The following is a 21,087-nucleotide window of genomic DNA, read 5'->3' as shown; positions in this document are numbered from 1 at the left end:
TAGTCGAGATTATAGCCAGTATATTTTGAGAATTTCATGGAATTATTTTTATCATAATATCGAAATAAATATATATGAGTATTAAGGAACGGCCAAAATCAGAATGAGGAGAAATTCGTAGCCCTTGTGGAGGGTGGATGGGGTCATGTGTAGAAGTTTACGTAAGTGAGGAAAGTTCCTGACTGTTATTCACTTGGGAGTGGCCAGGAACGATTCTTTGCATGTGGCATGTTGCAAGCAGCTCACAACTTCCGGTTTTAGACCAAGTATCCTCTGGGTAGCCAACAAGCATCCGACAGCCGAACGATTTTCTACTCGACTTGCACTCCTGCTTTCTGAGAGCACTCATCAGCAACTCGGTATAAGGGACGGCATATCTAGCTCCTTACGTACAGCTGCAACCGAAACTGCTGGCTTTCGGAAAAGTAAAAAAAAAAAACTGGTATGACGAGGAAGTAGTCTCGCAGTGGAGAGAAAACATACCGCCCACCTTGCAATGTTGCGATCGCCTGCAACACGAGCGGGATGGAAAAGATACCGAGATATGAAGAGCGAAGCGAGACACATTTGCAGACAAAAAAAGAAAGAGGCCGAAATACTTGAGTATGAAGAGCTTGACAAGCTGGCCGACAGGAGTAATGATCGAAAATTATACGAAAAGATCCGGCGACTAACAGAAGGTGTCAAGCCCGGAGCACACTCCTGTAGGACCCCCAGAGGTGATTTAGTAGTTGGTGCCCAGAGTACACCGAATTTGTGGAGAGAACACTTCTCCGACCTGCTGAATGGCAGTGAAAGTATAACACCAGGAGATTGCGAACCCGATTCCCCAATTGGAAGTACTGTGTGTAAGACTAAAGCCCCACAAAATGATGGGACCTTATCAGTGTGGCTTTAGACCTGGAAAATCAACAACTGACCAAAGATTCACCATGCGCAAAATCTTGGAGAAGACTCGTGAAAGGAGGATCGACACACACCATCTCTTTGCCGATTTTAAAGCTGCTTTCGACAGCACGAAAAGGTGCTGCATCTATGCCGCTATGTCTGAATTTGGTATCCCTGCAAAACTAATACGGCTGTGTGAGCTGACGTTGAGCAACACCAAAAGCTCCGTCAGGATCGGGAAGGACCTCTCCGCGCCGTTTGATACCAAACGAGGTTTCAGACAGGGCGACTCACTATCGTATGACTTCTTTAACCTGATGCTGGAAAAAATAATTCGAGCTGCAAAACTAAACAGAGAAGGTAAGGAATAGGAAGCGAAGCGTATGGGTCTGGTGGTGAACGAGGACAAGACGAAATATCTCCAGTCATTTGGTCCCCGTCACTGTTGACAGTCATAACTTTGTAGATAATATCGTTGAATTATTTTTACACAATTTTTATTAATTTTATCTGCACGATCTTTCAAAGTAATATTATTGATATTTTTCACTGTTTGAGATATTTATATCCATATTTACATATATATACTAAGAAATATGTCCTTAACCCCGGAATCAAATTATGTATTTTCAGAAAGCGTGCAACATTTCCTTGATTACTCAAATTGCGAACACTTAACTTCCAATAAAGATCAACAGCTGGAACCTGTCGTTTCATACACCCCATTACAAACATATTTCCATAATTATGTATAATTTATTAAGCTATTCGCAGATCGTTGACATCTGAAGAAATTGCAAATAATTTCACAAATTTCAGTATTGGAAAAGTGCTAAAGTTGATTGACATAATGCGTTAAGGTTCACAACACAACAGTTCAAGTAGAAGATTGCTAGTCATAACACTGATTGAAAAATTAACTGCGAGCTAACAAGCTTGAAAAATGCAAAATTAGTCGTAAATAACGGTTAATTATTTCATTAAGTTCATTCACAAAAATACACACTATTTATTTATTAATAAAAGCTACCAATAGATTTATTTTTATTTGAAGATCTTGATCAAAACCATAATTTATACAAAAATAAGGAAGTGTTAGATCCGACCGCTCTCAAATTTTAATATCAGCGGCCGATATGAATTAAATATCTTAAACATATGTTAATTTAAATTATTACAACAATAATTATTTCGATCTAAATTTTCGTCAAATGAAATTTGAAAATTTCCCAAAAAAAATTGTTATAGTATTCGTCTTAACCGAAGGTGAGATTCACTTAGAAGTACAATGACTCCAATAATGGTATTGATGCAGCTTCTTGCGGTCAATCACTCTTCCGAACTTAACTTTCAACCAAGAAACGTTTTTTGAAAAATTTGATGTACGTATTTTGCGGATCAGTCAGAATCCCCTCATTTACAACGTCTTTATTTTTGATCGCAGAAGCAATAGTTGAAAGGATCATGTGACTGTACTTCGTCGTAAAATTTTAAAACCTTATGTAATAAAATTTTACTCGGCTACAGTTATTAAATGATAATATATTTGATAAAATTGTATGATTCATTCTTATTCGGATCCCTAATAATTTTAAGTTTACTAATTTACAATTCTACAATTTCGATATAATATAATTAACTACTTGTTACTATGCTATTTTATGAACTTTAACCCTGACTAGGCGGTCGAATACCTATTTATATGCGGACATTTTTTTCGCGATTGTCAACTTTGACTTAGGAATATACCAGTGCTATACTACTCCAAAAGATAAAATCCGTAGTGAGGACACTTAGTACCGACTGTTATGGGAGCGACTAGCTTGTATGTGCTCCTTCGGTTTCTGGAATATTTTATCGTATTTAAGACTGATGTAATCCATGGAATGTAAGCAAACATATATGTTTGTGGGTGTTCTTGATAATCTGGTAAACACAACTTTGTGATTACGTTATTTACTTCACATAGAGTTGCGGCTTCGTTAGTAAGCAAACGCCTAGGACAACCAGCGCCGACTGCGCTAATGACATTTACTGTTGCAAGTGCGATTGCAGTTTTGGGTATTTATGACTTTACGCCAAATTACCTAACTACCTGTTGCCTAAAACCATAAACTCAACATTGCCTCACAAATACCTTTCTATATCTTTCTTCTTCATTACTCTCTTGCGCCGTCATTGTTTCGTTACAGATTACATTTGTTTACATGCTTATAATTTGTTGGCAAACTCACTTTCGTGCGCAGTGATGCCTACAAAATCAGCACAAAATAAACGGTGCGCATGCGCAGGTACGACACAGCACACATTTTGCACCTGTGCAAATACCTGAAGCGGCGTCTTTGGCGCTGCACTTGCTAGCGACGCGATTAAATGCGGAAACTGCCAGTGCATTTCGCGCTTCTTTGGCTTTGCTCTTGAAAAGTACGCGTACCTACATAAAACCAGGCGTGCAGTGTCGTCAAATTTTAGTCACGTTTCGTTGCCGAGCGACACACACGCAAGCCGGAATTTATTTTTACTTCACGCGCTGTTATTCGATTTATTTAATAAATTCATTTCTCGCTTGCAATGTCAGTGAAAAATTGGCGACTTCTTGTGTTTTGCGCGTTTGTGGCGCTACCACAAATTCGTTGTGCAATCTACGCTTACGATGTAGATCGCAATAATAGTACGAATAGTATCAACGATCGGCCGGCTGGCTGGCTGCAGGCAGCGCAGGATATGATCGCCAGCCCCGCGGGGCATGTGGTGACACAGGTGGCCAAGGAGCTGATCAATCGCTCCACGGGCAATAGTCAAGTATGTGAGAAAGAAAAGTGCTAAACAAAATGAAAGAAGCGAAAGAAAATATTTAAGCAAAAGACAAAGTTCAAAGACAGACTCCTGGAAAGTTTGTTTTATAAGAAGTTCTAATAAAAATTATAACAAGTAATAAAAGTGCAATTTAAATTTTGATTGCGAAGTTTTTAGAGTATATTAGTATATTGGGATTTTCTGCCCTTTTCCTAGATATGTTGGACAAAAGTATTCCTGGTTTATCTCCTCAAAGCGATCGTTATGATGTTCTACAAATGTGTCAATTCAATTAGTATCAATTCATTTTTTTATGAACCTCTTAATTATACGCTATGTCTAAAAAGTGAGGATTGCATGAATTTCTGTAAAGATATTCCATAATGAGGAAACAAATGACTAAAAAACCATCCCAGATGCACTAAACTAAAACTCAGAAATAAACTTTTGAAACTTCGAAATGTTACAACACTATATCAGAATGTTCATTGTACCGTCGGACTTATAGTGTTTCGAATTCCGTATATCGAATACTGTATATACACTGTTTCCTCAAAAGTTTCCTAAACAGTATTGTTTATTAGATCTCTCGGTTTAAGGGCAGCAAAGCAGCGAAATTAAAGAGTTTTTATTTAAAATGATTTTCAGAAGAATAATAACAAAATTCGAGTTCGAATTCGATTGAAATTAACTCAACAATATCTTAGAAAAACAGTATAATATTGAATGAACCCTTCATAAAGTAGATTTGAGTGGAATATTCGTGTTCAATGATTCAGCTAATGTTTATGGACTTTAGTTTTCAAATTTGCTTGATATTTTCAATAATTTTATTTATATTCTAGAAAAGTAATAGTTTTTGGTTTGAAATATCAATCCTTTAGTCAAAATTATTTAGTTGGAAAGCCTTCTAGATCGAAATGCTTTACATGTACTTTTTTAATGTTTAACACTTGTATATAAATACATTTTATGACATCTCACCTCGAACTTACTGAAGAACAGCCGAAGTTCAGATAGAAATACTTCTGAATTGCGCTTAGATCCGTTTAGTTCTTTTAACCTGTATATTTGATGTTCTATCAACTTTATCTTACCGAAACTCACTATTATTTCATTACAGGTACTCAGCTTGAATCTCACGAATCTACTGATCATAATTTTACTAAAAATATTAATATTTGCCGCTGGCATGTTGGGCGCTGGACACTGGAGTGGCTATGGATATGGCTATGGCCATGCGAGAAGTGCAAGTGGTAAAGTGAAATTTTCATATGTATTGTCGTGACACTACTCAGTACAAATAGGCCGCAGAAGTAACTGAAAATTTAATATTCAAAAGTTTTAAAATTTACTGAATATAACAGTGAAGTTGCTCATAACCTACAAGCCTTATGACAGCATCGTCGTACCAACTAACCAATTTTTAATTGGTTATATATGTAGATTTCTTCAAGATATCTGAAATAAATAGATTTGGCCATTAGGATAGATACGAGTTTCAACTTCTAGATTTCATAACTATTTCAAGCCCAATTCAAGACATATAGCTATTTACTTAGAAATAGCACCATCTTTTTGATTACGTTGTAGCTGCTATCTGATTTCATTGCAACTCAAATATATTTCGTACAAAGGGGGGTTTATTAATACAAATAAACCATTAAACTGCAATTAGTAAATGTGACCTTCTACAGAAATTGTTATAAATAAATTATTTCATAAGAAATCTTCCATTAGATTTAGAAAAATATAGACCCAGGACTTAATTCAGTTTATTGACAGAACACTCGGAGCAGATTTTAAGTCGGTTACCGCAGCTATTTTTTATCATTGGACCGATAATAAGTAATATTAAAACTCTTTCTATACTCCTAATAAACGAGAGGTACCCCTCTATACCCCTGAACTTAGTTTTAGTTCACCTAGTAATATGTATTGTAAAACTATTTCTCTTCTAGACCTCAACTTTGGTTTGAGCGATGGTGAGGATTATCTTATCACCGGGTTCTTAGCGGCACAAGGCATCGGGCTTGATGACTGTCTATATGCAGCGGCATGCGCCAGCCCGAATGTGGCCTATGAATATGCAAAAGCGGCAAAGGCACTAATCGAAGGCATCGAAAAGTACGAGGGGTATGTTAATGAAACGCTTAACATTTTCAATAGAAATAAATATAATCTAACCTTTTTATTTATTCACCAGCAATGCCTTCAATAATCCACGCTACAACGATCTCATTGTGCTGATGGAGAAGGCGGCCTATGATGGCTATCGCGGCTTGCCCTGCAACAGATCGTCGAAATGCGACAATATCATTTGAAGAGACCGGTACACCGTTATTTATATATAAACAAATACATTTAATGATTATTTTATTATTGCATTATGGTTCAATTATCAATAAGTAATTTAGCATTTTTCATAATTTATTAAACACATTATCAATTATGCTAGCGTTGTTTATAAAAAATCTTAATCGCTTGGTAGTTATTTACAGTCTTAATATGTTGCTCTGCATTGTTATTACAATAAAGGTAAAAATATGTATGTTTATTACAATATTATTAATAAAAAAATATTATTCATTTTGATAAAAACTACAGTAGATTGTAATAATTTAGCAAAAAGGTATTTTGAAAATGAAAAAAATATATAATTCTTATACAAATGTATATACTTATAAATGTTCATTTTCTATATATTCACTATTTATTGTTTATATATTACTCTTCACTTTTGCTTTCGCTTGCAACTTGAGCTAATTTACCTATATTTAATTTCATATAATGTTTTTCCTTTGCATCTCCAAACATATTTTCTCTTTACTGATCCACTCTTCGGCTCTATTGCCCCTCGGGCGCACCGGTAACCGCTTTCACATATTCCGCATAGTGCAGAAAACCATCCTTATTAGCATCCGCAATCTGCAGGAACTCATCAATAACCTCTGGAAGTTGAAAAGTCTGCTGCTCTAATGTTAAAATTTCAAAATTTCATGCACTCTCTTCCACTTACCTATGATATGATTCAATTCTTCGGTTGCATTTTTAAGGAAGTTATCGCGATCGACTTGTTTGAAATGTTCATCTTGATGTATGGCCGCTTGTAGCATCTCCAATCCATCGAGAGCGTTATTATTATCGCTATCATGGATCTGTGGGTTGGATAAAGAGATTAATTTATGTAAATGGCAATAATTAAAAAAATAGCCTTAGAAATAACCTGAGGGCATGCTAATGTATTCATTTTTTATAGGAAACACCTTATAGGGAAGGGCAGTTTGGGCGTAAACTTGACTAAACGGTTCGTGGTATGACAGTTTGATCTAAGTAAGCAGAACGGACCTAAACTAATTTTCGGACCTAAACTCTTCAGCAATAACCAAAATACTTTCTTTGCTTTGAAATTTCATCAATATTATTGACCTTAGTGGTGATTAGTTTTCAAATATTTCCCAACTTGAGATATAACGTTTAGAACATAATTATTATCAAATGGTAAGAAATGTTGAAACTCAACTTATTACCTAACGGTTAATAAAACGGAAATTCTCTGGAAATATATGGATCATATATATCTGAAGAGAGATCTGTATTCGTAAAAGCCAATACCGCCTGGAATGCGAATGGTTTCGGTATAACGTCAAATTTATATAGTAATTTCCGCAACAATATAACAGCATTTAGAATACCCATAAGAACTCACTTTTAACACCCTTACATCATATGTATATAATTAAAACGTTTAATATTTCAAATTAGACTGCACCTAAGGTCCTTACCCACAACATTATCTCACCTACTGAAGGTTAGTAAAAATAACAAGTAAGGAAAGGCTAAATTCGGGTGCAACCGAACTCTCGCAATTTATTTAGAAATTTACCTATATTTTCGGTTAAAAATTACCCTTAGGCACTGAGTTCTTTATGTTTGATATCAGGGGCCTTGAAAAGTCATGGTTCGATTCTGACAATTTTTCCACAAGTGATGTCACAGCTCCAATACAGTATTTGTGTAAAGTTTTATTTCGCTATCTTTATCGGTTCCTTATGTATACATTTTAAAGTGAACGAATCAGAAGGATTCAAAATTGCGTTATATGGGAAGTAGGCGTAGTTGAGAACCGATTTCGCCCATATTCCACCAGTGTCATCAGGGTGTTAAGAAAATATTATATACCAAATTTCATTTGAAATCTGTCGAGTAGTTCTTGAGATATGGTTTTTGACCCATAAGTGGGCGACGCCACGTCCATTTTCCATTTTGTAAAAAAATCTCAGTGCAGTTTCCTTCTGCCATTTCTTATGTAAAATTTGGTGTTTCTGACGTTTCTCGTTAGTGAGTTAACGTACTTTTAGTCATTTTCAACATAACCTTTGTATGGGAGGTGGGCGTGGTTATTATCCGATTTCTTTAATTTTTGGACTGTATAAGGAAACGGCTAAAAGAAACGACTGCAGAAAGTTTGGTTTATATAGCTTTATTGGTTTGCAAGATATATACAAAATACCTATTTGGGGGCGGTGTCACGCCCACTTTTCCAAAAAAATTACATTCAAATGCGCCCCTCCCTAATGCGATCTCATGTTACAAATTTTATTTTCATAACTTTATTTATGGCTTAGTTATGACACTTTATCTGTTTTTGGTTATCGCCATTTTGTGGGCGTGGCAGTGGTCCGATTCCGCCCATCTTCGAACTTAACCTTTTTATAGTGCCAAGGAACACGTGTTTCAAGTTTCATTAAGATATCTCAATTTTTACTCAAGTTACATCTTGCACGGACGGACAGACAGACATCCGGATTTGATTTACTCGTCACCCTGATCACTTTGGTATATATAACCTTATATCTAACTCGTTTAGTTTTAGGACTTGCAAACAACCGTTATGTGGACAAAACTATAATACTCTCTTAGCAACTTTTGTTGCGAGAGTATAAAAAAAGTATATTTGAAGACTCTTGCTTTTACCATTTTGAACATCTTCGAACACAGAGAGTTGAATAGAATAAGAAACGTAAAAGGTGCCAATCTCAGTAAAACCAAAGAAAATAAAGAGTCCGATTTCTCAAGTGCTGAAAAGTTGTGTTTCTTCAAAAGAAGATACCTTTCCTAATCTGTCTGTGATATTCTCAATAACTTTACCAAACTAATATCTAATCACTAGACTATGCAGGTACTCACCTTAAAATAGTAGAAATTCTTCTCCTCCTCAGACATGCTATCCAAATTCACTTTTATACCCATATCCTTGAGGTCCTCATCAATGCGGCTGCAAGAATATTTAATAAAAATGAAATCAAATTGATAAGAAATATATTTTATAGTCAAACAACTCACTGCTCCTCATGCGTTAAATGCTGATCCACTTTTCGTGTTTTCGACTGTTCACTCCGCGGGTGATGCGGTCCGCGCTTCATAGCCGCACAGGGATCCATTGTTTGGCTAAACGTAGCTACACATATTATGAAATTAACGAAATTCAACATTTTACACATGTCTGCGCGAAATCTAAAAACTGTGATGTTATTTCGTTGGAAGATTTGCCAAAAAGTGCCGCTATAATAAGAGCGAGTTATTGTTTTCACTACAAATAGGTGTGATGGAGAAAATCGGCAGGTGTGTTTTTCACTAACGCTAAAATCAATACTACATGCCAAGCGCAAAGACGAAGGCAGTGCGCAGGTCACGCAAATGTGCTTGACATTTCGAACATAGCGGCACCACCCCAAAAACCCATATGGTTTTGACAGCTGACAGCAGGAGTACTCAGTCAGCTGTTGCTCCGTTAGCAGGGTGACGATTGTGTTAGCGCGCAGCAGAGGGTTACTCTTAGGCTTTTCTAAATATTACGCATTGCTCAAGCGTCCGTTAGCTTTCAACATTCCAAACTTTTCGAAGTTTTTCTATTTTGTTGCTGCAGCAACAATCGCCTGTTTTGTCAATCGCATTCCGTTCGAACACTTTCAAACAAGCACAAGCGAGTACAAATTCCGAATCAAAGCCAAAATATTTCAAAACTTTTAAGCGCCCAAACAAATCCTATTTAAAAGTAATTTTTATCGTCGTTTTTTGAAGACATATTTTTTGTTCTAACAAATAAAAGCAATAATCGTTTATTGCAAAAATGTGCGAACACTATTGCGACGATTTGGAAACTTTCAATCCCGAAATTGAATACCAAAAGTTCTTGAAACGTAAACCCATCGTACAAACGGCGAAGTTGTATGAGCAATTGCATACGCGTGAGAAGATCAAATGCCCCTGTGAGTATTTAGCGTAGATGAATTGAAATCCATTACACCTGAACTACATATAATGAATTTCTCTTACTTCCAGACAACTTCAAAGGCTATGGCGTGGAGACAGACAAGAACACTATGTATCGCACTTGCAATTCTGAGTATGGCTATTATGCACCCAATGCCTACACCATACCGACGCGCTATTTTCCGCTCTCGCAGAAATTCTCCAATGAACTGCATCGCTGCGGCATGTACCGTAATTTCTCACTGAACACCCTAATGGATCGTGCGTATTTCTGAGAGCTTTTTTGACATCAAGTATCAGGGTATCGTATATAAAATTTGGGTTACGTCTCTCCATAATCAGTCTAATCTTCTCTATTATTGTCTGTGTATTAAATGAAATGCAAATAAATATATTAAAGAGAGATTAAAATTTAAAAGCATATTTTTGATGCATGAATTTCGCTTCAGGCAGACACAGCACAGTCTGTCAGGACAGAATCGGATTTTTAACAATTAAAAACTCTGAAACTAACCGAGTTTGGGGCTGCGAACCTTTATATGGCCGCTGTAGTAGATGTCACAAGGACCCATATTCTTAGATCCTTGTCCCGTCCATCGCACTTCTTGGATGGCAGTGATGTCAGCCTTTAGTTGTATTAGGCATCAACCAGCTGGGCAGAGGCACCTACCCAATTAAGGGTCCGGACATTCCAGGTGTATGCCCTCAAATTGTGATCCTTAAAACGTTTGCAGGGGTCGTCATCAAAAGTGGGGTTTCTCATCCGACGTTCTGTTCGGTTTTTCATTGGGGAGGTTTTTTTAAGTGGTGGGTCCCAAGCTCTACGCACAACCGCAGCGGGCTTCGCCTTCTCACTCTAGCTCGCCTTCAAACGGATGTCTGTTGGCTACCCTGGAGATACTTGGCCTAAACCCGGAAGTCATGAGCTGCTTGAGTCATATTCAAAAGAATCGTTCCTGGCCATTCCCAAGTGAATGGAAATCAGAAACTTTCCTCACTTGCGTGAACTTCTACATATGACCCCAATGTGTATACTGTCAAATATTTTCGTAGCAATATTTGGTCGAAAAGAAGTCATGTTTTGGTGGTCCAATAAAAAGGCTGAAGCCTGCCGCCAGAAAGAAGATTTTCCAATATTTGTAGACTTACGAAACATAGAACAAATCTTTTTTAACGTACACCATTCTATCAGTGAAGTGAAGTGGTCTAGTGCAGAAATATATGGAGGAACTCAAAGTGAAAATAAAAGAAATGTTATCACGGTGTGGGCAGAAGTTTCAAATTGGGTTGAGTTCCAAATTTAAGTCCACCCGAGGCCAGAGGTGTGTTCTGACTAAGAACGGCACCCGATAGTTACCAATATATTCTAGAAATTTGAATAGATACTACGTCAAAGCCTGAGATTTTGGAAATTGGTAAATTTCGCTTCAAACAGATAGACACTAGACACCGCTTACGCGGTTATAGCCGAGTCCACAACAGCGCACCACGCATCTCTCCTTTTGGCAGTTTGGCGCCAATTGGTAATACCAAGTGAAGACAGGTCCTGATATCTCGGCCTGGTATCTCTAAAATATAAGTTAAGGAAGCATAACAAATATATAAATTACTGATTGTACTTTTCTTTCTAGCAATACTAATCGAAGTATAGAGAAAATATATAGAAAAGTAAGTCAGGTCATTTACGATGGACGAGGCTTTTCAATTGAGATCTGTTCCAAATTTTAATTCACGAACACACCACTGGCTAACGATGGTTCCAGGGAGATGCATTTTTGTTTCTATATTGAGGAAATCTTTTATAACCCACATTCGACAGGATGATTCGTACATCTTCTCCTTCAAGTCAAATTACACAAAAAGTCTTAATGTTTTCCAAACTGAAAACATGTCGATCTGTACTCTACGATATTACGCAAAAATGCTCTCCCCACTTCTTTAGATTCATAACAAAACGAGATATTCACATCCCATGGTTGAATGAGATAAAAATCAGAGCTGGTATAAGTTCTATAAAAAACAACAAAAGAGATCACCAGTCGTCCAGGTGAGTCTCAGAAAAATACCAGCTTCATCGACAAAAGCGATTACTGAAGACATGGGGACGGGAAGTTCAAGCAAATGCGTAGAAAGCGGTCATTTTTAGACAAAAAAGAAATTCATAGTTCTATATCGATAAAATGCATTTTGGCTCCAAAAAATATTGCGTTCAATTTAAATTATTTTAACTTTATTGTGAACACCTCTATTCAAGTAAACACAAAGTTGGTTTGAACTTTTGTTGGCATTACGCTTAATAATTTGAATTCCAAACAAAATTTCAAAGTCACTCCATAAAATAAAGTCAAATGGAAATAAGGAAAAAGGCAATTCAATAACACAAACTTGATAAAAATTCAAATTTCTTAGAAATTCACGCAGCTAAACTTAGAGCGAGCAAAGCAACCAACACGCAAGTACACAATTAAAACAAAAAGCGCTTGCAATAACAACAAGACCATGAGGTAAGTATTTATCTTTGGTAAAGTTCCCACAACGCTGATAAGCGGAAATCAACGACAAACTACCAACGACTTCTCACGCTTTACCCACCCTCTTTATTTACTGTTACATTTCTACTGCACAGCGAGGTGAAACAATTGTTGAACTCACTTTTGTGGGACATTTACGGTAAGCAACGCAGAGAACAACATTCTCGACGGTTCAGCAAGTATAGCAGTAAATTTAGTAAAGACGATCCAGATATGTTCGACTTCAGTTCGTTGAAATTTGCCAGCTGCGCTGAGGATTTGGAGCACTTTAGTGTCCGTAAGCTCATCGATATTTCCGCCATTCTAAAAGTTGAGATACGTTTGATGGGTAGTTTCTTGGAACGTGTGTTAATCTCACGTGAACGCAATCGAAGGCATCAAGACGCTCTGTGCGGATTCGTGGACGCATTGCTGTATGTGCGATATCGTGAGTACATTTTCAATTAAAACAGCTATTAATTTTGTAGAGTTAAGAACTCATGTAGTGAAAGGAAAACATTTTTTATTTAGACTTAAACCACTTGCACTAAACTATATTCTGTTCTAATAACTCGTGAGACTCAACGACATAAACCCAAAATTCATATAATTCCTATCGAATATTTTTGCTATGATAGATTTTACCTTCGCCGTACCCAATAGAGTTGAGTATATGTTACCCTCTGGAAGATCGTGGAAAATATCAAAAAAGTGTAAATCTAATTAATTATAGAAAAAGTTTCAATGTTAAATCGTCTTCTGATTTACAAAAGCAAGAATGAAATGTTTTCGATTTATAGTGCCTCGTAACATCAAGACACATACTAAAACAAGAAACGTGTCAATAAAGTTTTTCTTTTGTAAATCACAGAAGCATACATCCTCATTATTTACCCTTTTTGAGTTCCATGGGTCTCAACTATATAATTCTTAGAATAAATCATATATAATAATAATATAAACTTCAGTCTATAAAAATAAAGATAATGTAATAAAATAATGTAGCTTTCCTTGTTCCAAACGGGTTTAGGTTTTCATACGTATTTGTATTGTTTTTCTTTCCGGATATATTTCACGTTTGAATAAATGCTAATCAATGTTAATCAATTTATAAAGTTGTTTTATTTTGCACTCCGAATATGAAAATAAAGCTGTATTAATTCCGAGTTTTTAGAGTCTTAAACATCCCAATAATCAATTACAGTTACCGGCTTTCTTTCCTTCGGCTCTTATTGCTACAATCTAGTATGGCTTTTGGTTAAGTTTAACCCACAAGATCAATCGCTTTATTTGTTTCTCAATTTTTTGTCATACGGTCTGCGTTTTCAAACTTCAAAATTAAGATATCCTGTCAGAGTTATTATGGTCAGAACCTATTTAGATGTCATCGCGGTTTAGACTGTTTTACTGTATTCCATGGACTTGTTGATTTCATTGCTTTACTTTAGATTGCCTTCTAGTTAGACATTCGTCCACCAGGTAAAGACCAGGTAAAGGCCATATTTCTGCCGGCTACAAATCTTAAATACCAATATTAGACAATTTGTCCTTAGGTGGATATCACCTTGGATAATCCAGATACCTCTTCTTCAATCAGAGTCCTCAAAGATTAATCGGTAGAGGTAAAGCTATGAGTTATTTAAAGGTAGTTGTAGAAGAAATCAAACTGAAACTGACTTACAAGATTAATTTCCGACTTCCACTGCAGAGCTTTTCAACTAGTGGGGCGGTTATTTAACAACTTTATAAGACTAACGCTAATAAAGCCCAGGAACTATTAGTATAATATGAACAAGTCGAAGCTCCGAAGGTAAAATTGCTAAGTCTCAAGCTTTTTGGGTTGATCCAAATCGGTAGAGACCCAGTGAGATCTTCGGACTCAGCATTAGAACTAGTCCTTAAATAGAAAACTTGGGATCTCACACCTTACATTATCCGTGTGAGCAAACGAATCGCCTAAGCAGTTTCGTGCTGAGTCCAATATTTGGTCTTTGGTCGGTTATAAGAATAATACGTTTTGGTACTCTACTCACGTACATAGTTACTGAAACTAGTTTTTATATTTCAAAGCTGGTTTACTATCGCTTCTGGTGTTGGTATTTACACTTTCTCAGGTACATGATTAAACTTTCAGAAACTATCTCTATTGCTTCCTAATTGACGGTAGAATAATTCAATCGAACCTTATCAAACCATTTTACAATTAAATGAAAATGGAACCTATAATTTAGTAAAGTTTAAAAAAAAACCGTTATGTTATGGTAAATTCTCCACAATAGGTTCCTAAATTCTCTAGAAATAAAGAGTTTTCATCTATTCGATGATTTTTTATTAACCAATACACTCTGGAAACCCTCTTTATTTACCACTGTGCCAACTGTCAGTGTCGGATTTCTCATGACCACTGCGCATACGCGAAAACTGTCAAATATCGGATTCAATGTCAAAGTATGCACTAATGGAATTTATACTTCACACAGTACCAATCAGTCACTTCGGACGTCTGCTGCTAGTAACACCACTTGGAACCGGAACAGAAAATAGTGTTAACAGTTAAGTGTGCGAGGAGCAAAAAAACAAACTGGTGAAGCATTGACCGCAAATGCACCTACACCAGCAACGCAACACACAGTCCATTATAGCCAAAACAACAACAAATTGTTAAAGGTTTGAAAACACAAGAAAGCGTAAAAGGAATTAAGCGAAAAAAGTGAAAGAATGAAAGAATGAAACTGCAAAGTTTACAAAACAAAAGAGTGCTCCAATATAGTGGTGGAAAACAAAAGAAGAGTAGTGAAAAAAAACAAGGAAAATTGTGTGTGTAGAAACAACGCGACCACAGCTGCTGGCACGACGTAACAGCATACCAACACATAATCACATCACACGAACGCACGCACACACAGATATGTGAACGTTGAGATATGAGCTTCAGCAAAGCAAAGCAACACCCTCAACCAGTTTTATGTGAAAACTGTAGCGCTGAGGGGGCGCACCCAGGCGATACCTACACCCTTTTGCACGGCAAGTGGGCACAGTTAGAAAATAGTGTGTATGGGTGTGTGATAACGCAGGCACACACACACATGCATTGTACCCACCATCGTTAGCCTTGATATTCTTGATGGTTGTTGGTTGCCTGCTTGGATGCATAGTTCATTACTCGTTTTATTTTCAGCTATGAGGGACGCAACGCCATAACGGTATTTATGCGTATATATACCACCACCACACGCTGTGTATGTGTGTCTGTGTTCGCTGGTGTGCTAAAAACGTGCTGTCAGCTGAGAGGTCGCAATAGTGCAGCGCGCATTTGCTTGCTGTCCATTGCAACGTTCTGCTGCTTTTGAGCAAATTTTCGTTTTGTTTTCGAATGCTTTTCGCAAGCTAATTTTGTTCACAGCTATTATTGCAAGCTAAGAAATTAAATAAAAAGTATGTCAAAAGTGTGTTTGTGTATAGAAATAAACAAAAAGCTAAAATAAATCTGAAATAAAAGTATGAATCAGTGTATTAAATAACCGCCAATCGATCGTAATGCTCAAACAAAAGCACAAACGAGGAAGAAACAAAAAAATAACAAAAATTCACTATACAACGCACATCCGCGTTACTCATCCGCCATGGCGTACTCAAAGCCAAAGTTCAATTTGCCCAGCAGCGTGTAACTAGCTCAGCATCGTTGATTTTCGTTATCTATTTAAGCAGCGCACTTTAGTTTTATTGGAATTTGGTGAATTTGTTACGTGGCAAAATCTCTGCCAGTGCTCGCTGCGTTTGTGTGTGTGTGTCTACATGTTTGAATATTTCGCTGCAGAAATCTCTTACTCCAAAAGATTACGAAAACGTGATAATTTTTTGCAATTGAAATCAGTGCCGTTAATCAAGAGTTTTTTGGATTCTTGGCAAAATAATTCACTGATTTATTAAGGCAGTATTAATATGCATGTCAACATATTTATAATTATTTTTCAGTGAAAATTCTTTGGGTGCGTGGTATGAAGTTTAATATGAAAAGGCAAAGCTTTGTTTGTAAGTTTATTGTGCATTTTTTTTTTAATTCTTTCTACTCGGTATAAACCATATTCCTGTGTAAGTTTTTACAAGGATATTTCAAATTATATTGTGAGAACAGTTCAAAATGTTTTATAGAGAATCTCTCAAAATACATTCGTTATTATTTTGAGTGTTAAATTATGTAAGCTATTGATAGGATTTAAATCTTTTTCGGGCACTTTGGCACTTTGGGTAAAATAAAATTTCAATTATGTATAGGGTTTCTTATATATTCATGAGTTAGGAAGGTCCATAAGTGCTTCTCAATTTTGAAATAGAATGATGAGTGGAATCACTACAGTGAAAAACTACACATCTATACTACTATTATAAATACGAAAGATTTGTGAGTATGTTTGTAATGAACTACTGTGCCGATTTCAAAAATTCTTTCATCATTGGAAAGCTACATTCACCGCGAGTAACATAAGCTATATTTATTGCTAGAATCTCAACTTTCTGGAAATAGTTCCCAGGTGATGATATCAAAAAGACTCCGTGATGGAGAATCTTAATCTGAAATTGAAAATCGTCTTGCAAGTCATTCTCCTCGCATCGCAATCACGTGCCAGATAGTCGAGTAACGAGTGCTCCCAGCTGCTTGCTGAATTTTCAAAACCTCCCAAGTAAGCGCATGAGCGTCGAGTGTGGAGGGCAGCTGCTTGAAGAACAATATATTAGAAATATACAAGCTCGCACTAGGGAGTCGGAACACTGAGCGTTCCCAACGCTTTCATAATCAGAGAGAAAGTAAACGGACATCAAAGACTAGAGGTCGTAATAAGTTTTAGCTCATTACAAATAAAATATAATTTCATGTTCGAATTTTCCTCATTAAAAACATTCTACCTTTAGAATTGTATAAAATATTGGAGTCGTATTTAAAAAATAGACAATTTATGGTTAAAGTAGGAACGACAAATAAGGGCTGGTGTACCACAAGACAGTATTTTAGGGCCAACTCAGTACATCATATATACTGCTGATCTTTCAACAGCTAATAATGTTTTGACATCAACTTTCGCGGATGACACAGCTTTAGTGAGATAGTGGGACATTGTTGCAGGGGGACTTACAGCCAGGAGAAAACGAAAAACTTATGCGGACGTAGTCGCGGGTAAAAGCTAGTAACATATAATTTCTTGTTTGAATTTTCCTCATTTTACTTGTTTTATATGAACCCACGCAAAAAACGGGAAGTACATACATATGGGTGGACCAATGTGTACATGTATGTAAAAACTTACAACTTTTAAAATGTTTGTTTAAATCCGTGCGAAGTCGAGGAGGTCTGCTGGTAATATATAAAATCATGAAGAAATGATATATATAAAGAAAAAGTATCGTGCAAATATTAAGAAGTATTTCACAAGATTGCGTGCACATATCAACCAATAAAATAACCTAAAAGAATAACATTATCCAACCATCTATCGTAATTTCTCTGCTCGCTATGTTTTGGCTCTGTACTCTTCTCAAATCCAATCCTCACAAAAGCATCAACTGCTCAATGTATTAAATGAATGAAATATTGTGAATACCTCTTTAAAGTAGTAAAGCTGTTTGCAATTCAAATTCTATCACAGTATGCAACTCGACCATTCGAAAATAGCTTATGTGAAATTACTAAATAAATGATAAAATATTTAGTTACAAAGTTAAAATAAAATATGATTATTTTATAGGGTCCTAATTAACCTCAAGTTTTGAAAAGTTATAAATTATTATTATTGAATCGCTTCTTAAATAGGCTTGCCTAGTCTACAGCGTTTATACTTTATTTTAAAGCATTACATATTAATTTTATAGTTTGAAAATAAGTTTTATTAAAATGTTCTTTCAACTATAAAATGGAAAATGTACCCTATCGACATCGAGAAGTGAAAAATGCATGGGGAAATGCTTAAAAAAATGTATCAGTAAAAAGAAAACTTCTCAATTAATTATTCTAAAATGTAAGTTCTTCAATAGAAAATATATAGTATGTGGTATAAATATAAATAATACATATATATATATTCCAAGAGGTTAGGTAGGTTTCTGAGGCTGAAAATTTACAATTTTTTTAAATATATACAACCACATATTAAATTTAAACAATTTAGCATATCAAAGATATATATTTAAATAGAATTTTTTGGCATTTTTATTTACAAATTTCGAAAAATTCAAAAAAAAGATCTTGCCGTGGACATCTCATGATTGGTTCATCTAAAAACAATAAACCAAAAATATTTCGTTAGTACATGGATAAATCTAATTAATGAACCGAGGAAAAAATTTTAATTATGAGCCAAATTTTAGATAAATAACTTACTTTATTAGTAAAAATTTCGCCATATATTGACCCGAAAAAAAAGATGTAACAAAAATAAAAATAATCCTTTGTAAAAGCATTTAACTGCCTGATGGCCGAAACTTCCAAGTGTATCTCTTAGAATATTACTCGGATTGATTTGATATTTTTGATAATTTTAAACAATATAACAAATTTTTAAACTTATTGCACTATTTATAAGACATAAATAAAATTGTACAAATTTTGAGCGAGCTTAAAACAGAGAGGTATATACATATGTGAGCACTTTTATTTTCCTTACCCAACATCTGAGAAAATCAGCTTCTCTGACATTACAACAGAAAAGAAAAACGTTTATCTGCGTACATGTACGATTCGAAGGTCAGAAAGCTTGCAGAAGTAGGACAAGCAAAGAAAGTAACACTACAAATGAAAAAAAAAAAATGTAATTATGTATGAGTGCCTACACCTACTTAGCTTGTCATTAAAATGACTTCAACTTAAATAAACGCTTCCTCCAAATGCGGTTAGCATATGTTCTCATTTAATACTTCACATTGTTTTTCCCTTAATTTTTACTAAAAATGTTCATAATCTCATAAATAATGAGTATGTGAATTAGTAATTGTCTATAACTAGATATATTAATGCTTCAACCGAAATTTTTCAATCAATGCCAAGCCTTGGGGTATATATTAGATTAGGAATCGACGAATGGAATGATGTTTCAATTAATAGATATTAAAATTATTTAAAATATATAACTATATATAATATAAAAGGTGCAGCCCCAGATGATTTTTATAGTAGTGCTATTATATAATTTTTGAATCATTGATGTTTTTTCGGAGACTTGGTCATTGAGTTGAAAATCTCTCAACAATACTCACAGTCAAAATCACTCAGTGCTGGTGTGTTCTCAGTAATTTTGTCCTTTAAAAATTTAGTCCTCTTTTCACTACATAGAACAAGTATGTCAACTGGAATATACTTAATATCTGTTCCATAAAAAATTATATTTCTGAAGTCTCTTAAAAAAAGTAAATATTATTCTTTAGATATCTTAAAGTCACAAATTTGAAATTTGAACCGAAATGAAATTTTATGTGACCCTGAGAACGCCTTTCGCTTCAATATTCCCCTCTGCGAGACACAAGACAAGCTTATCTCCTGAAACGACTGGATTATGTAACAATGTCATACAGTTAGCTGACGTTAAGTTTCGTTGTGGTTTTATCTACCGCAAAATTACGTTTACGTAGCGTAGACAAGCTGTCACCGCTCTTAATCTCGCTTTGTATGGTAAGTGCTTGTCCTCAATGCGACATGTGAAATGCAAGTAAGCAAAAGCAGAGAAGCAGAGCAGCAGAGACACACACATTTGATGGTGTGGGGGCCTTTGTTTTGTGCGAAGATTGAAATGCATTTGGCTTAACTGTAAAGGGTTGAATGGAAGATAGTGTTGCCGAGTGGATTAAATATGAGCAGTCGGTGGTTTGTGCATTGCAAACGCAGTCACAGAATGAGATATAAAGTAAGAAAAGATTTTTTCAAATTGAAATGGTTATGAGTTTGCCGGAATTCCAAAATTTTAGAGTCTATATTTGGTATAAAGAGGCTCATAATAATCTCCCAAACTTTTGGAAGCTGGTCAAAATTTATATATCTGACAATGTGGAAATGATTTCTGGGATTATAACTTCATATAAACATAAAAACCTTGACTTAGACTTCATTCACTAACTCTTAAAACAAATTATTGATTCGAGGTCTATAATACTTGTTTTAGATGGATGAATTCTGTCACCAAATCTTAATCTGAAATATCGATTCTACTTCAAAATCGGCTAAGTTCTGTTGCGTTTCATTTCGGTTTCTACTTCGTCCAAGTTTGGATTGGCTACGTGTGAAGATGATTGAATATTTTATACCTTGATTTGCGCTAACTTGCCACCTCAACTTGCACTTTGACCTTGCGAATAACCACTTCGTAATTTAAATAAATTATTCATTGAATTCAGCGTGTTAAAAACACCAACTTAATTGATTCTCGCACGAATGTCCGTCAGTTATCCTAGTAGAGGAGTCTTATCGATCTGAGCAAATATTATTTATTTCCCAAGATATATTCTTTCCTCAGCACACTTTCAACAACGCACGGATTTTCTTTTGAATTATTTGCGATTACACCGCAAACGCACGAACTAGGTCAAGAAAACATTAAAAAGCGACTGAAGAAAACAAACAAATAATAATAACGAC

The 21,087-nt window shown here is 35.5% G+C and overlaps 4 protein-coding genes across 9 annotated transcripts in view; 3 read left to right on the top strand and 1 right to left on the bottom strand.

Annotated features, from left to right (window-relative positions):
- Positions 1 to 3,377: 3,377 nt before the first annotated feature.
- Positions 3,378 to 6,174, top strand: LOC105214236 (uncharacterized). Its single transcript, XM_011187546.3, has 4 exons — positions 3,378 to 3,690; positions 4,808 to 4,940; positions 5,646 to 5,820; positions 5,891 to 6,174. The coding sequence occupies exons 1-4, from the start codon at positions 3,460 to 3,462 to the stop codon at positions 6,006 to 6,008; spliced, it is 657 nt and encodes a 218-aa protein (XP_011185848.2). The 5' UTR covers positions 3,378 to 3,459; the 3' UTR covers positions 6,009 to 6,174.
- Positions 6,175 to 6,389: 215 nt separating this feature from the next.
- Positions 6,390 to 19,812, bottom strand: LOC105214235 (multiple coagulation factor deficiency protein 2 homolog). Of its 4 annotated transcripts, XM_054230425.1 has the most exons (5): positions 19,716 to 19,812; positions 9,031 to 9,145; positions 8,875 to 8,962; positions 6,704 to 6,842; positions 6,390 to 6,635 (listed from the first exon to the last, which is right to left on the bottom strand). In XM_054230425.1, exons 2-5 carry the CDS (start codon positions 9,126 to 9,128, stop codon positions 6,532 to 6,534), a joined length of 429 nt encoding a protein of 142 aa, XP_054086400.1. In that variant the 5' UTR covers positions 9,129 to 9,145; positions 19,716 to 19,812; the 3' UTR covers positions 6,390 to 6,531. The 4 variants fall into 4 exon arrangements, with proteins under 4 accessions (XP_054086400.1, XP_054086409.1, XP_054086410.1 ...); XM_054230434.1 differs by lacking the exon at positions 19,716 to 19,812 and having other exon boundaries at positions 6,390 to 6,654; positions 9,031 to 9,587; XM_054230435.1 differs by lacking the exon at positions 19,716 to 19,812 and having other exon boundaries at positions 6,390 to 6,651; positions 9,031 to 9,587.
- On the top strand, positions 9,653 to 10,383 carry LOC105214234 (piercer of microtubule wall 1 protein). The gene is made up of 2 exons (XM_011187543.3): positions 9,653 to 9,956; positions 10,030 to 10,383. The coding sequence occupies exons 1-2, from the start codon at positions 9,818 to 9,820 to the stop codon at positions 10,233 to 10,235; spliced, it is 345 nt and encodes a 114-aa protein (XP_011185845.1). The 5' UTR covers positions 9,653 to 9,817; the 3' UTR covers positions 10,236 to 10,383.
- LOC105214258 (serine-rich adhesin for platelets) overlaps positions 10,502 to 21,087 on the top strand; it is a 57,295-nt gene continuing 46,709 nt past the window's right edge. For all 3 annotated transcript variants that reach the window (XM_029041654.2, XM_029041658.2, XM_029041650.2), the window contains exons 1-2: positions 10,502 to 12,464; positions 12,587 to 12,918. In XM_029041654.2, the coding sequence (XP_028897487.2) occupies positions 12,460 to 12,464; positions 12,587 to 12,918 (337 nt within the window). In that variant the 5' untranslated portion in view covers positions 10,502 to 12,459. The remainder of the gene's footprint in view (positions 12,465 to 12,586; positions 12,919 to 21,087) is intronic.

This window comes from Zeugodacus cucurbitae, chromosome 2, assembly GCF_028554725.1.
Source record: "Zeugodacus cucurbitae isolate PBARC_wt_2022May chromosome 2, idZeuCucr1.2, whole genome shotgun sequence".
Classification (NCBI taxonomy): domain Eukaryota; kingdom Metazoa; phylum Arthropoda; class Insecta; order Diptera; family Tephritidae; genus Zeugodacus; species Zeugodacus cucurbitae.
The sequence above is the reverse complement of the archived record's forward strand: the minus strand, read 5'-3'. Positions and strand labels throughout refer to the sequence as shown.